Here is a 16608-nt window from a genome sequence, read left to right as displayed (position 1 = left end):
AATAGAATTGTATTAATGCAGACCATGTCCAAGATGCAGTGTTAATTCTTCATTTCAGGCGTGCATCCAGACGCTACAGAAGGTCAAAATTGAGGCACCACCATTGGCCAGCGGTAAGGTTTAATTCTCTGGCATTTTCAACGTAAGCACAAATATCTCTTCAATGTGCGCCTAGTTATGTGCGATTTGCTATTAGTTGCACTGCAAAAGGGGCACCAAGGGCATGAACCAATCTGGAATGTCTGTTGACAAGTGCCAAGATAATTGCCCTTTCTTCTTTTGGTGGGGGGTGGTGGTAAAAATTTGTTTGGCAGATTTCTTTCCCCTTTTAAAATGAATAGCTGTCGTTGCCTATTTCACCCGTTTTCGTGGTGTGTGGCGTCGGGTGGTCGGACTTGCGATACAAAGGTGTTGAAGGAAAGGGCACATTGTGGGGAGAGCTGGGGGATGTGCAGCCGTAACTGCAGCCGTAAAGTAGAAGACTGTAACTCCAGCCGTCCATATACTATAGTTAATAGTCAAGCAGGCTTCAGCATCCCAGATAAAGCAGGTTGAACACATCATCATCATCACTATCAGCCTATTTTATGCTCACTGCAGGGTGAAGGCCTTTCCCAGCGATCTCCAATTACCCCTGTCTTGCGCTAACTCATTCCAACTTGCGCATGCAAATTGCCCAAGTTCATCTACCCACCTTATTTTCTACCATCCTCGACGGCGCTTCCCTTCCCTTCGCATTCATCCTGTAACTCTAATGGACTATCGGTTATCTGTCCTATGCTTTACACTGCCTGCCCAGGTTAATTTTTTTTCTCTTAATGTCAACTAGAGTATCGGCTACCCCTGTTTGCTCTCTGATCCACACCGATCTCTTCCTGTCTCTTAATGTTACGCCAAATATTTTTCGTTCCATGGCTCATTGTACGGACCTTAATTTTCTTTCAAGCTTTTTTTTAACCTCCAAGTTCCTGCCGCATATGTCAGTGGCGGTAGAATGCAATGCTTGTACATTTTTCTTTTCAAGAATAGCAGTAAGCTGCTGGTCATGATTTGATAATGCCTTCCATAGGCCCTCCAACCCATTTGTATTCTTCTGGAAATTTCCTTCTCGTGATCAGGCTCCCCTGTGAGTGATTGAACTAGACAAACGGACTTTCACAATGCCAAAAAGGCCACTCTTGCCACAAGAAGACGCTTGGTGAGCCAGAAAAGGCAGCATAAAGTAGAGACGGGTGGCGACACTGCCTTGAAGTTCCCGCACCAGATCGCCATGACGTCATGGGTTTCGATGCCGTCTGCTCCGGCCGAGTTACTTGTTTATTGAAATGACCAGACGCCGGCACTCGTGGAGCCAACAAGGAAAAAGCGTGCTTTAGTGTCTTGGCCGTTGTTTATATGCCTCGAGATCGCAGAGCAAGGGAAAGGGCATACGGGGAGGCGAAAGTGATGGCCACCAGATAATCTGTGATAGCCGCGTGTGGGCTGACGTCACAACAGTTTATTGGCACAAATAGACGATAAAAAATGTACTCTAAAGGAGCCAGAGATTGAACATGGCAAGTTTGGAAACATCTACAGAACCAATGAGCCCCCTCACCCCCCCCCCCCCCCTTCCAAAAAAAAAAAGACAAACCTTTGAAATTCGTGTCGTCACACTGATGTACTGGCACTGGGGTTTCGGTGCCAATTAAAAAAAAAAACGAATTTTGACCTTCATATTTCTCTTCTAATAATAAACTTATTGCCGTGAAAATAGAAAAAATAGGGTTCTCAAACAATACTTTAGGAGTCTAAATTTACTTTCCCTTTGTGTACCTGTCGCACCACGTAACTTGTGCTAGCAACAAATATATTTGCAGTCTTCAGGTAGCAGTGCAGAGAACGCACGTGCACAAGCGACACGATGCCACCGCTGTTGTTGTGCAGTGCATACATTTGCATTTCGAAGTTGCATCCTCTCTTCACTTTCCTTGCAGGTAAACTTCCCTGCGTTGTCAGGCTGGCACCCAAGGTCTATGCAGAGAAAGAGGTGGGCAAGCCGCATGCTTATTTCATTGCAAGACCTCTTACCTTTATCAGATCTTGAACTGTCCTTATTTCCACACTTTCTCAGTAATTTATTGCTCACTAACAGCAACCTAATTGTTGACTCTTCTTAAAGCCAAAGGTGAAAATCATTACAGATCTACCCGCTTGAGAAATGTGAACTGAGTGGAAACTGGGAAACTCCAGCCAAAATTTTAATTTGAGCCCAAACACACTCAACTACATTTCGCCTAGGTTGCGATAAAATAGAATCTTGTTTTCAGTATTTCAGCAGTTAAGGTTGTTTACATTTCATTTCATGTATTTACTCTCGAGGCTGAAGCATTACAGAGAGCAGTGGCGGCTGCAGAAATACATAAATATAAGAAATAGCAATGTGTACATTATACACGTTACTAACAAACAAAATAGCATTATTACATCAAATAATCAGAAACAACAGTCTTGAACGCATTGGCATCAGTTATGGAAGCGATGGAGGCTGGGAGGTGGTTCCAATTTGTGATTGGTTATGGGACGAAGGAATTAAATTTCATGTTGGTGCAACTAGTGGGGACCTCTATCTTGAACTGATGGTGACTGCAAAATGATATGTATGGGGGAGACAAAAAAAGAAAAAAGAAAAAGAAAGGCAATCACAGAATATCATCACTGACCACCATCCATGCTCATACCGCACAATTTGTTCCAGCAATTTTAAACAGTTGCTATGGGCAGAATAATTGGAGTAGAGAGCTGGCTTCGTGCGGATATAGCACACAGTGCAGAGAGATTGCAGGTGCTTTCACAGGTGCACCTGCATAATTAGAAGAAACAAAAATAATTGCTAGACATAACTGGGTCACCCGGTGAGTGGCCTCACAGTGCACAGAACAGTGTTTCTAACAACAGCTGCTGTGTGTGGAGGAATAAAGGTACCAGGCCTAACACTTGCACGCACTCAGTTAAATTTGTGTACTGCCTGATATGAATCTTGAAAGAGAATAGAAGGAATCACAGTGAGGCATGTTTTGGCGACATTCAGAGCGGACACACCACGGGGGAGAACGTAATGTCGGGCTGCAAATGGAATGGCATAGAGATGTTCACGCAACAGCACATTACTGTATCCTCCGCAGTAGCTCAGTGGCAATGGCCACTGCTGCTAAGCTCGAGGTCGTGGGTTCTATTACCGGCCACAGCAGCTGCATTCCGATGTGGACGAAATGCAGAAAACGCTACTGGGCTTAGTTTCATGTTACAGAACCCCAGGTGGTCAAAATTTATCCGCAGCCCTGCACTACGGTCTCCCTCGTAACCCACTGTGCAGTTTGTGGACGTTAAACTTCACAATTTCAGTGTTTAACTTTAGCACACTGTGGTGAGATTTATGATGCCAGTGACTGGACAAAAAGTGCAGCACATCTGGAATGGCGTTGAAGGCTCATCAGACAGAGGACTTCGCTAGTAAGTGGCTGGCGATGGTGGCACAGACACAAGGACTAGAGATATAACGCGGAATTCGTGCGCATGATAGTTAGAGAAAATGTGGAACATCTGCTCCAAAATAAGCAATTGTATGTGTCAGCAGGGCATGTTCGTAAGGCTAACATTATCTGCAAACGCAGTATTTAATGCATACTTCTTGGGAGGTTTCGTAGGCCTTTGAATCCTGGGACTTGTTTTTAATCAGGATCAATAAATTTTTGGTCATTTGTATGTGTAATGTAATTGCAGAAGTACAAAAGGCAGATTTGAACGCAGGTGAGTTACAACTTGTAGTTATGCATGTATAAAACGCAATAGGATGACAAGGAACAAAGAGACAGTATGTGCACAATGCAGTCATGCAAATTCAGTGTGACCGACAAAGCTGAACAAAGGGTCTTAACTATGCCGTTACCCTTTACTGTCATGCTGCTGTCAAAAATGGGAAAATAAAATTGAATTTAAGAAAAGATGCAACACAGAATGCAAGCAAGAAATTAGTCCTTGCATTGATGAGAACGAGGTCTTCTTTCCTCACTCTCGGTGCACTCGTACTGTGCAGGCGGCCACAGAGCAGGAGCTGTCGTTTCCTCCCATCGGCAAGGTGCTCGACTGTCTCCCAGGCAGCCCCACCATGTTCCCTGCTGGTAGGTGTCTCAGACGCAAGAGGGGCTCATGGAATGTGCATGCTTTCAACATAGTGTGTAATGCCTGTCCAGAGAATTTGTGTCGCAGCCTCAGTTAGACCACCTGCACTCAATTGGCAGCTGCAATCAAGTACGAGCATGTGATCACGTTCTGGTCAGCAGCTGTCGCCTGTCTCTATGAAAAAGCCTGTCATTACAGAGGAAATTGGCTAGTACTCGGGGAGGATGTTTCCATGTTTGTTTATGTATCGCATAAACTGCGACATTCGTGGTCTCTACTAGATGCAAATTGCAAAGAAAACTTCACCACTGCAAGTTTGAAAAGCTGGCCACTGCATCAATCCACAGTGCCACATCAGCCAGTGTACTTCTTGCACAGATGTGCCTGCATAACTCAGCTTCTGAGGTGTGAAGAAAGCAGCTGCTACAAGAAATGCACTGCCCAAGTTAAAAAGCGGCGTTTGTGTGGAACCCAGCCTCGGATGACATCCATTAGGGCTCAAGCACCCTCCCAGTGGGAGAAGTGAAGGGTCCAGGCACAAGGCTGCTACTTGGGGTTGCCAACCGTCCTGAATTTAGTGGGACAATCCCAACTTTTGAGTAAATGTCCCAAATCCTTACTTGGATGTTTTTCTACCAAACAACAGTCAATAAGCCATGCAGGCTTCCTTTTTATAAAGCCTGGCAGTTCATTCGCACACTCTTCTCTTTTGTCTTCTGTTGCATTGTCACAAACACAAAGGCAGTTCCATTTTTGTTGTGATTCTATGTATAGTTATGTTGTAGGCCCTAACGGTTCACAGTACCTCTATCTGTATTGGTAGCGGTGTTGGCTGGGCAGCAACTGCACCATTCTTTATACAATACATTGTGACATGGTAGGACTAGACAAATTTGTGCACCCTTATTGCACGTACAAACTGGCTGCTCCTGGTGCTAACCAGGAGTTGCCAGCAGAACCCCCTCGTCGTCCCGACTTTGTCCACCCAAGAGTTGGCAACCCTACTTGTAGTGGCATGCCATGTGTGAAGAAAAGCTGCTTGCAGCTGTTCTTCAGCCCCTTCAGGTTGCAAGAAGTTAAGCATTAGGTTCTGATGAGTGTGGCTTGGTGTGGTATTGCCTCATGTAAGCACAAGGATGCCATGCTTTGGCTTAGTGGTCTAAAGAAGGAGCAACATAGGGAATGCACTCGCCCTGACACCGTGGGCAAGCTCAAGCTCCAATGATTCTGTCAGAAGCTGTCACATAAGAGGAAAACCACACATGCACCTCGTGATGCATTGGAGAGCTCTCCTTCGAGTCCATTCTACATTGTGCGCACAGCACGACCCTACTTTTACAAAAATGTAGCCAATAAATGCTGCATTGGGGCCATTAAGGCAGAGCAATGGCTAAGCAATGACCCATCTGATCCCAAGTTGGTAAAAAGAGGAGCCTAGGTGTTGGATGATTGTGCAAGTGCTGGGAACTCTGCCACGGTTCCCACTCATTGTTGCCCTCATTACAAAACAGGAAAAGTGTTTTTGCACACAGTTTGCACAACACCATCTCCTATGCACACAGTCGGCTCTTGAGACCGAAGGCTAGCTTGTGGTCATTTTCTCTTCTTCATACATTGTTATATTTTTTGTCAAGGATTATTCATGGCACTTCACCAAATATAACAATGCATAATGAAAAAGAGCAGTGCAGACTAGCCAGCAAACTAGGGTAGCCATTGTTATAGTTGATAGTAAGAGCAAGAAATGGAGCTGGGCAGGTAATGGATACATCAGGCAGATAACCAGTGATCTGTTAGTGTTACAGAATGGCTGCCAAGGGAAGGATGGCTGAGAATTAGGTGGTGTGATGAAATTAGGAAATTTCCATACACAAGATGTTGTCTGCGTGCGAAAGACAGGGGTAATTGCAAATCACTGCAAGAGGACTTTGTCCTGCGTTGAACTTAAAATGGGCTGCTGCTGCTGCTGATGAGGATGATGATGATGATGATTTTACCAAACAAGCATAAACAAGCATGCATTGAATAATTATGTTCAGTTCATAATCTCTAGAGCATACAGCTCTGCGTGGTAGACTTCTTAACACTAAAAGTCATGCCACATGTGGAATGAGAGCATAACACTATGGTTGGAAAACTATGCCATTCAGCATAGCATGTCACTTTAGTTGCATGAAGTATTTATGCACAAACAGAGCTCATGCGTATGACAGAAGTCCTCAATTTAAGACAGTGTTAGGTTGGGCGATCATTGTTGTGATCCTGTACTGACGTGCTTTCTTCCATGTTTGCAGGGTCACCTGATGAGTCTGAGGCTAGCTCCATAGAAGAAGATGACGAGCTTGACCTTCAGGTTAGTGTGCCTTTCAAAGCAGCTAAATGTAATAATAGTGAGAAATTGTTCTGTCTTTGGAATTACACTCAACGTCCGATTTTTTGGACTCCCTAGGTGCCATGAAAACATTTGAAAAATCAGGTGGTCTAAAAAAATGAATGCATGCTCATTACGGCCCCCAAGGGCTCAAATTGCCACAGGCACATCCAGAATAGCTCTAAAGGCCTGCCAGTACACTTGTCAGGTGCATCAGTGCTCATACTGTGACAGGAGGGGGCGGATTGAGCATAAGGTTGTGCGTTTGATTCCCGTTGAAATTGGGGTGGAAGGCAAAAGCAAACACAAGTTGTTCCAGCTTGGTGTGCTTAATTGAGGAATAAATACTGTGGCTTCTGTCTACTTCTGGTATGCTTCACCACCATATGCTGCCTAGCTTTATTGCTTAACACTGCTGCATTGCGGCACATTTTTTAGAGAACAGGCACTATGCCATGTATTCACTCTTGCCATGCTTTCAGCATGTCGAAGTAATCGGCGATGATAACAAAGGGGGCGGAGTCGGCATCTTTGCTGATAGTGGCGAATAATTTCAATGAAAGACACGGCACCAAACAGCAGGAAGCTTGGTAGCAAATCTCAAAGCTGCGAGGCCTAGCGTTGCCACGGTGGCTATGGCTGCCAGCGGATCGGCGTGCAAGAGCACTGGCTCGAGGCTGTGAGATCATTAAAGTGGCAGCCATGGTAGCTTCGATTAATGCCATTTTGAACCTCATGTGGCAAAAAGTCCAGAAAATCATACAGCAAAGCATTTCAGCGTCCGAATTTTCAGACGTCCTCAAACACTGGCTCCATTGGGGTATGTGGTTGTGCTGTGAAGGTGTCTGAATTATCGAGTGTGTCCAAAAAATTGGTCATTGACTGTAAAATAGAGTCGTGGTTGTAACCTACTTATCCTTAATTTAAAATGTAGGCAAACAGTAATTGCGGAGCATAAGATCTGACCCAATTTCTTGCATAGTTATTCCTGAATTGCTTTGTGTGGCATTTGGAACTTAAGTTCAGAAATCACAGAAAATCTGTAGCAGCTGCACAAACTGGATACACGCAGCCTCATTATTTAGCCAAACAAGCTTCATAACTGGTTTAATGTAGCGATTCCTTCCTCTAGATTCTATGCCACTCTTATCATCCACCGTTCACGACTGGCTGATCTCGTTGATAATGCAGGCGGAGCTCTGCTCTGACTGCTAATGAAGAGTGATAAGGAATGGCATTGGAATAAAATTGTTACATTATCTCTGCCCAGCTGTCAGTTTCACAAAGGCGATGTTGATTAAAGCAATGATTATAACCTTTAAAAACTGTCTTTACAGACTCCTTTATGTAAGCCTGCATGTATCGCAGACATGCACAATATTTAGAAAATCGATGGTAATTATCCAGAACAAATCTCTTTGGGAAAAATTCCTGAACCGTTCCCATGGCAATAGCAGATCCTTGACATCTGCTTTGTCTGTCCTGAAATGTGCGCAGTCATGCTCAGGATGCTGACAAACCCTGACTTTGAAGTGTGATGTACTGGGCAACTACTAGTACAACCACACAGTAAATAAGTTCTCAGAGCCATTGCTGCAGCTCCTGTGAGATGCCGTGCGGCACATTTTGAGTTCAATTTCTCGTTATATTGCATTCCTTGCAGCAAATTGTCAGAGAATAAGTCGGTTCATGTAATCACAAGAATGTAGATGTCAGCTAGCCAATGTTGGCAGTGTAATGGGTGAATGTAGTTTTAGTACTGTAGCGATTTTAATGGCATTTTTTAAAAGTTAACTTTGAATTTCCTACACGGGTGCATAAATTGAGATGCCAAGACATTGTAGAATTAATTGCCTACCTTTAAGTGTGCAGTACGGCGTTAATATGAGCTTAAGAAACGTTTATGCTCCATTTTGTGTGCATAATTTTCACATTTCTGCTTGCTGAAGGTGTGCGTTGAGCACGAGTTGTGTTACTTTGGCCCTACTTTATATGGCTGCATCAGTGCAGAGGCTGCTAAAATTCATACAGAATCCTGCATACTCTTGTTGCAAAGAGCAACTGGGGCGGTGAGCGAGTGATGTGATGTGCAGTGGTGATTTCATGTCAGATCGACTGTGCCTGCAGCACACAAATAACCTGCAGCAGCACGGAAAACTTGGGGATTCCCGCAAAATGCCACGCAGCAAGAGTGAGAAAAGAAGGCAGGGAGGTTAACCATAAGCGAGTTTCCGCCGGTTTGCTACCCTTGCACTAGGCTGGGGGAAAGGGGGGCGCAGAGAGAGAGAAAGGTACCCACTAGAATGGGTAGAAACGCAAAGGCGATGGCGGTCTTGACAGAGGCGGGCACTTGGAAGGCAGTTGAGGAATATTGTTGGTGGGCGCCCCTGTCAAAAAAAAAACAACAAAAACAATTGACTTCAATTGGGAAATTTCCAATTGGTACCATTTGGAAAATTTTCAATCGTAAATTAGTAATAACTGGACCAACTGGAACGTGACCAATTGGTTTTTGTTGGAGTGACCAATTGTACCCAATGGGTGTCTATTGGTTTGAAACCAATTGGTTGGAATGACCAATTGCACCAATGGGCAATACCAATACACACATATATACCCCACAAAGAAAACCTAAATAGGATTCCAGCTGTCAGAAATAGGTTTGCTATAGCCTTAGTACTGCATGCATATATAGCTGTAACTCATTCCAGTTTCCTTGAGTTGGTTCTTAAACTGAAAGTATGATTTCCCAGTCGGTCACATTCTAGCTAGTTTATTCCGATTGGTAGTCAAATTAGACTCAGTTGGGAATGCAAGGTGGGCCTAGCTGGTTCAAACTGGCAAGTCCAATCGGACTCAAATGGTTTCACTTTGACTCAATCGTAACCAGTTGGAACTAGGGATTTTCCAATCGGTTCCAATTGGGTCCAGTTCATTTCAATTGGCAACTCCAATTGGTTTCTCCTCTGACCCAATCGTAAACAGTTAGAAGTAAGGATTTTCCAATTGGTTCCTATTGGTCCCAGTTGATTCCTATTGGAAAAGCTAATTGGAGTCAATTGTTTTTTTTTTTGACTAGGGCTGGTCCAGCCCATGGGAGAGAGCACCTGCTAGGGAAGGGCAGCTCACCATCCTCGCTTGCCATTTTGATCGAGTCTCTCTCGGCTGCTACAAAGTCCTCATCAGGTAGCAGAATGCTCCCTGCACGGTCCTTTACAACTCCCTAGTGTATAACTGAAATTCCGACGGGGCCTGGTGAGAAACCCCCAAGAAAAGTTTTTGTGGTAACGGTGCTCAGTGCAGTTTCCCACTCACCCGCCACGGTGGCTCAGTGGCTACGGTGTCCTGCTGTTGAGCATAAGGTTGTGGGTTTGATTCCCGTTGAAATTGGGGTGGAAGGCAAAAGCAAACACAAGTTGTTCCAGGCTTGGGGTGCGCGTTAAAGAACACCAGGTGGCCAAAACTAGTCTGGTGTTCTCCAATACGTCTCGCGTAGACTGTGTGTTGCCTTAATATTAAGTTGAATCAATCAACCACTGTGTTCTCTCCTCATACAAGATGCAGGTGGGGCAAATTTGAGGTTTGCGAGAGTCACTTTCGTAGCTCAAGAACAGGTGCACAAAGTAATCGGGTGTTCCAGTTCTTCAGGCTCTGATCACATGACTGGCAGCTGTTTGGCGGAAAGAGTTAAACGTCCTGTACCGCGAGGACTTTGTCTCCTTGGCTGCAGCTGTGATCACTGTCTGAATGTGTTTGTGAAAATTTTATGTGAGGTAGATGAAAAAAAGGCTGCGAGAGAGTGTAGAATTCCCGGTTAGCGTTTGTCAGACTGGGCCAGCTCCGCTTTATCTGGCCTTCCGTCATCACTGATGTGGGCGATCGAGCTTCGCATTCCCTTGATCGTTTGCTTGTGTAGCAGTGGTGCTTACCCTGAAGCCTCTTTCTCCTTACCCTCCAGATACCCCCTGGCTTTGGTGAGCACCAACGGATGCAGCCAGGTGAGTGGTACCACCTCCGTTGTCAAGTTGTTCCTAGAATTATGTCCTCCTCACAGTCTCAACCTCGTAGTGAAAGTCACTGGCACCGCATTCACAGCTTCTTGCAGTGTTTTCTTGTATGAAAAGATTGCTTGTGATGAGGTTTAGGTTTGTGCATAAACAGTCACACAGTAGTTTTCCATAGCAGATCAAGATGAAGCTCAAGCCAAAGAACAATCCATTAAATTCTCAGTGATCAACATGGCCTCACATAGCAAAGCTAAGGGAGCTGTAAGAAGTAGCAACCTTAGGTAGGGCGTTAGAGCTCCATGCAGTGCTTGCTAGAGGTTAGTCCCGCACTATACTGTTTATGGCACTTCAACTGGCATGAGCACGATCGAACATGCAAGGGTGGATCGAATATAAACGAGACTCTTTTTGTCGAGTGCATTCTATCACTGAACATGTGCTGCCTCTTGAGGGCATATTAGGTACGGGAGTCAGGAGTTAGATACATAAATTAAGCGGTCTCTAATGCAATGTCTAAGTAAAATGTACATCCGTCAACTGCACAACATGTCATTCTAAAGCTTCTTGCTCGTCAGGATGTAAAACTGACCGAAATATTACACAAACGTATGGCACAATTTGTGGATCAAACACTGTCAAGGCCGCGTGTGTTTTCCTGACATAAGGAATGCATGGAAAGCCGTGAAGCGGTTGATAATGAGAACGATTATCGTCGCCCATGGACGACCAAGTCTCAGCTGTCAGCTGGCAAGCTGCTTGCACCTATTTCCTGGTACCACTGCTGCATTTTGCACACTGATTTCTTGCACGATAGGCGCACCAGTAATGCTGCACATTACTGTGAGCTCTTGATTGAGGCTAAGCTTGCTTATCACTGCAAAAGGTGTGACGAACCAATACATAAAATGATTTTTTTTTCACGGCAACACGAGAGCGCACACTGCAGCTGTCACATGTTCAAAATTTAAAGAAATAGCTTGGATACCTCTGGAACACTCTCCCTGAAGCCCCGACTTATCGCCCTGTGACTTTCATACTCTTTGGGCCACTCAAAAAACCTCTGGGAGGCCAACAATTCTACGACACCGATACTGTGGTGAAGTATTTGCGCAACTGGCTGCTTACACAATCCACTTCTATTTATGATGACAAGATCAAAAAGCTACCAGTTTGCTGGGAAGAATAATCTATAAATTAGGAGATTCTGTAAAAATATAATGTGCACACCACAAATAAAAAAAAATTATAAAATGAGAATCTCGGTTATATTTGATCCACCCTAGTACAAGCACTGTCTTAGTTCAGTTAATGATTTAGAACAATGACTGTTTAAATTAATTCCCTTTCCAGCACTAAAGCAATCATAACCCATGGCTGAAATTTTTAAGGAGATAAGCAAACTTCATGGCTAGAAATGCTGCACGAATTGCAAGGTTGCACATTTTTTTTTTGTTCCATAACACTGTTTTCTTGCTTACGCAATGGGGGTCTCTACCAATGGCCACCCATAATTATGAGATTGTTGTGAGAAAGGTCATCTGAAACCAGAAAACATAAAATTCTGTGCAACTCCACAGCAGTATTGCAAAATCGTGAAGCTGCGAGAAAACGAAAAGTGAACTCAGAAGAAACGAAAAACTTGCAATGGCTAGAGAACCTATTCCATAGTTTTGGTAACAACTTCAGAGCGCAAGAAAAGACACTCGCATACACGCATACACTCACACACTCACAAAAGCACCCAAGACACCCTCCTTCACACAAACCCTCACTACCAACAGAAGTGTATGTGAGTGTGTTTTCGTATGTGAGTGTGATGTATGGAGCGTCATCTAGTTCTGTCTGCGTGCATGACAACCTCAAAACCCTTTTAATGGAATTGCGGTGCCTTTGTTTGCAAACAGCATCGTTCCAGAATGGGGTATAAAGCCTGGATATCAGCAATTTTGGTGGTACTCTAAAGTCCTGTGCTGCGTAAAACTCATCCAAATGCGCTACCTTTGCTTTCCAGATCTTCCAGATCTCCCAGTTGTGCTGGTGAGTGAAGCATTTTGCACTCTGGCTTTACCTCTGTGAGTTGTTAGCTGGCAAAGCTAACATAATCAGAAGTCCTGAAACTACGCACACACCACAATATGCTCACCAAATCTTTATTGCTATCTATCGCCCATCTGTACTCTATTTTTCAAAGATATGCCACCTTTTCTCATTAAGTACTCTATTACCAACCTTACTTATACATGTATGACAAAACAAACAAGCTAAAGTTTTCAAAGCTGCCTTTTTGTTTCTAAGAATCTCAATAAAGTAGCATAAATCCTAATTATGAGAAGTAATAAGATGTGCTCGTCAAACCCTTAAGTTAATGAACACAGTGAAATCCCTATAAATATGAAATCTCTTAATTCGATAATCACCTACTGCACTTATGGGAGGCTCGGCGATCGCTTCTCAAACGATGGCGACGGCAAAAGCTCAACCGCAAGCTCCAGCGCCGAATTGCCCTATTAAGCACGCAGGCACAGGAGTACGCTGAACAGCTAGCGAGCCAGAACTGGCGATCCTTCTGCGACCAACTTCAAGGGACGCTCAGCACAAAGAAAACTTGGCATATACTTCGAGCACTGGTTGACGACACCCACACCAAAACCCAACAAAGACATACAATTCACCGGCTAATCCACAACTATGGCGGCACAGAGGATCAGCTTCTCCAAGAACTTCAGACGAAGCTACACGGTTCAGCTAACCCGCACACCACTGCCACCAACCTTTCCACCACCAGGGAGTACGAAGGAGCGTCCAACGAAGAGCTAGACCGGCCTTTCACACAGGCAGAGTTACAGGCGGCCCTCTCTAGATTAACACGCAATACGAGCCCGGGCAAAGACAGAGTCACCAACAAGCACCTTCGACAGCTACCCCCTCGGGCGTTGGCGGCTCTCCTTCGGTACTATAATGCCTGCTGGATTAAGGGCGAGCTACCAACAGCCTGGAAACACTCGGAGGTGACCATGGTACCCAAGCCGAACAAACCCATGTCCATCGCAAACCTCCGCCCCATCTCCCTTACGTCCTGCGCCGGGAAACTATTTGAACACATGGTCAACGAGCGGCTCACCACACATCTCGAGGACAACGATCGCTATCCACACACCATGTTCGGCTTCCGCCAGATGCTCTCCACGCAGGACGTCCTCTTCCAGCTAAAGGAAGATATTCTTGACCATTTGAGCAAACACAGCAAGTCATTCATTCTAGCTCTAGACGTAAAGGGCGCCTTCGATAACGTGAGCCATGAAGCCATTCTCCGTAACCTAGAAGATATCGGCTGCGGTGCCAAAACATACGCCTACATACGCGCTTTCCTCACCAACCGTACGGCCACGGTGGGAATTGCCAATCTCCGGAGCAAGACATTTCACCTACCTAACAGGGGTACGCCGCAGGGTTCGGTAATCTCGCCACTCCTCTCCAACGTGGCCCTCCTCAAACTTCCCCGCCTCCTAGACACCATCCCAGGGATATTTCATGCTCTATATGCAGATGATATCACACTGTGGACGAGAGGCGCGAGCACGGGTGAACAGGAGGACCGTCTTCAGGAGGCGGTCAACATCATCGAACGGTACCTGAATACCTGCGGCCTCCACTGTGCCCCGGATAAATCCGAGCTATTAGTACTCGCGGCACGCACCCGGGGCCGGCCCCCAAGCCACGACGCACCGGACCCACAAGTCCTTCTTCAGGGAGTCCCGATACCGAAGGTCGACTCACTTCGAATCCTCGGACTCCATATACACAAGGACGGGTCCGGCTCGGCCACACTCCCTAGACTACAGAACACTGTGGCACAGCTGACTCATCTGATACGACGCGTGGCAAATCGCCGCAATGGCCTCAAAGAGCACGACACCTTGCGAATGATACAAGCCCTCCTGTACAGCCGAATTACATACGGAACTCCTTACCTCAACCTGAAGACAGCCGAGAAACAAAAGCTAAACCTCCTAATACGAAAGGCCACGAAACTCGCCCTAGGACTGCCAGCATCCGCCTCCACTGACCGATTGCTTCGCATGGGAGTTCACAACTCCTGGGAAGAACTTGCGGAAGCGCACCTCATCAACCAGATCGAGAGACTCAAGATCACAACCACAGGCCGAGCAGTCCTCCGACGCACAGGATACGCAATCAACCTAGAACTTGATGGCGAACGTAAGGAAAAGATCATGTCGAAGCTCCGAGATTGCCTACACGTTCATCAGATCCCTCGGAACATGCATCCAGAACACCATCGAGGCAGACGGCTCTCCAGGGTAAACGCCATCAGACACAAGCACCGTAACGACCCGCAGGCGCGCTACGTGGACGCAGCCAAGTATCCGGGCCGAAACGCTTTCGCCATCAGCGTCACAGACTACAGGGGAACGACACTGGCGTTGGCTACAATTCTCGCCAAACACGCGGACACAGCAGAGGAGGCCGCTATAGCACTCGCCACCCATACAAGCGACGATGCCATAGTGGTCTTCACCGACTCTCAAACAGCGGCACGCAACTACATGAAGGGCAGGATCTCCGTCAAAGCGATAAACATACTGAAACGTGGCGACACTCCTCCCCCCTACACCTGCATCATGTGGGTTCCGGGACATGAGGGACTCGAGGGGAATGAAGCGGCACACACCGCGGCCCGCGCAAGCGTCAACCGGGCCTCCCCGCACGAGATTTTCGACATGTCCCACCCACCCAAATCAGCGGAGGAAACGGAATCAATACCGCAAACTTATCAAGCGCTACTGCACCACTATCGGCTTGGACGCAGGGTATACCCCCCACCACATCCAAAACTAACGAGAAACGAAGGTACCGACTACAGGCGACTCCAGAGCAATACCTTCACCCACGGAAGCTTACTGCATCATTTCCACCCGACGATATACAGCTACACCTGTCCACACTGCAACGTGCCAGACACCTTGGCACACCTCCTACTGCAATGCAAGCACACCCGAGCAAGCATTACAACGACACAACCAATAGCAGCAGACGCAGACCCAACCCTCCTCGCAGAGACGTGGGAGGCTGCGATCTCCAAGCCGGACCTAGTCGACCAGCGCGAACTCGTCGCCCGGGCTCGGAGGGCGATCCAAGCCAGAGGGTTCCTGGAATAAGGGACCCTCCCACCTCGACTGGCAACTAACTCACTGTTTCAAATAAAGGTTTATTCATTCATTCATTCTTAATTCGAATTGATGGATAATTCGAACTGCTCTGTTGGTCCCGGCAAATTCCTTTGTAATTGAATAGAGAAACACTCCCGCGAATTTGAACTCCAAAAACCACGCAACGGTCACTTTGGACAAGATTTCTCACTCCTATGGACCGCATCCCGAGCCAAAGGAAAAGGTTGGACGCGTCACTAGCTAATGTCGCACGCCGTACAAATGACGAGGAAAGACACGCTTGGTTAGCCGAGACCGAACCCGAGCAAACAGAGCGACGCTTGCCCTCCTTTCCCATCCCACTTAAAGGGAGCAGAAAGGAAAAAAAAGAAGGAGAGGGGAGGCTTCTTCCGGCGCATGTCGTCACATACCGATGGAGGAAAGATACTGTATTTCCTCACATACAACTCCCACCCCCAATTACAACACCCCAGAAAGAAGGAAAAAAAGAAGAACAATCTGCGCATTTAGCCAGCAGATATAACTGCGTACAATGCTCAAATCTTTGTAAAAGCAGTCTTCATTTGTGGATGCACGACCCGTCGACAACGTATCTTAGCCAATGGCTCCATTGCCAACCTCTTTAACAACGCTGATAATCATCAGCTTCTGCTGCGCTGCCGCCATCGAGTGCCACTCATCGTGATCCAAGTTCTGGTTTTCTGGCGCTACGTAAGCTATTCAGTAACACCGCCAAATCGCAATATGGCAACTCGAAAAGAATAGCCAAATGGGCGGCCATGAAAGAGAGGCAAAGGGTGGTTCAGCACGCAGGGATAGGGTTTCCTAGGAGATAATTAAACATTAGATCACGGAAAACTTTGCCTTGAGATGTGGCTTC

The 16608-nt window shown here is 46.2% G+C and overlaps 1 protein-coding gene across 1 annotated transcript in view; it reads left to right on the top strand.

Annotated features, from left to right (window-relative positions):
- The window catches only part of LOC119445314 (zinc finger protein 425-like), a 105644-nt gene that overhangs the window by 8442 nt on the left and 80594 nt on the right, over window positions 1–16608 (top strand). Inside the window, exons 5-10 of the mRNA XM_037709628.2 lie at window positions 59–113; window positions 1977–2029; window positions 4076–4160; window positions 6456–6514; window positions 10491–10530; window positions 12551–12576. Of these exons, the coding sequence (XP_037565556.1) occupies window positions 59–113; window positions 1977–2029; window positions 4076–4160; window positions 6456–6514; window positions 10491–10530; window positions 12551–12576 (318 nt within the window). The remainder of the gene's footprint in view (window positions 1–58; window positions 114–1976; window positions 2030–4075; window positions 4161–6455; window positions 6515–10490; window positions 10531–12550; window positions 12577–16608) is intronic.

Source organism: Dermacentor silvarum, chromosome 3, assembly GCF_013339745.2.
Source record: "Dermacentor silvarum isolate Dsil-2018 chromosome 3, BIME_Dsil_1.4, whole genome shotgun sequence".
In the NCBI taxonomy this organism is placed as follows: domain Eukaryota; kingdom Metazoa; phylum Arthropoda; class Arachnida; order Ixodida; family Ixodidae; genus Dermacentor; species Dermacentor silvarum.
This window is presented reverse-complemented; position numbering and strand designations above follow the sequence as displayed.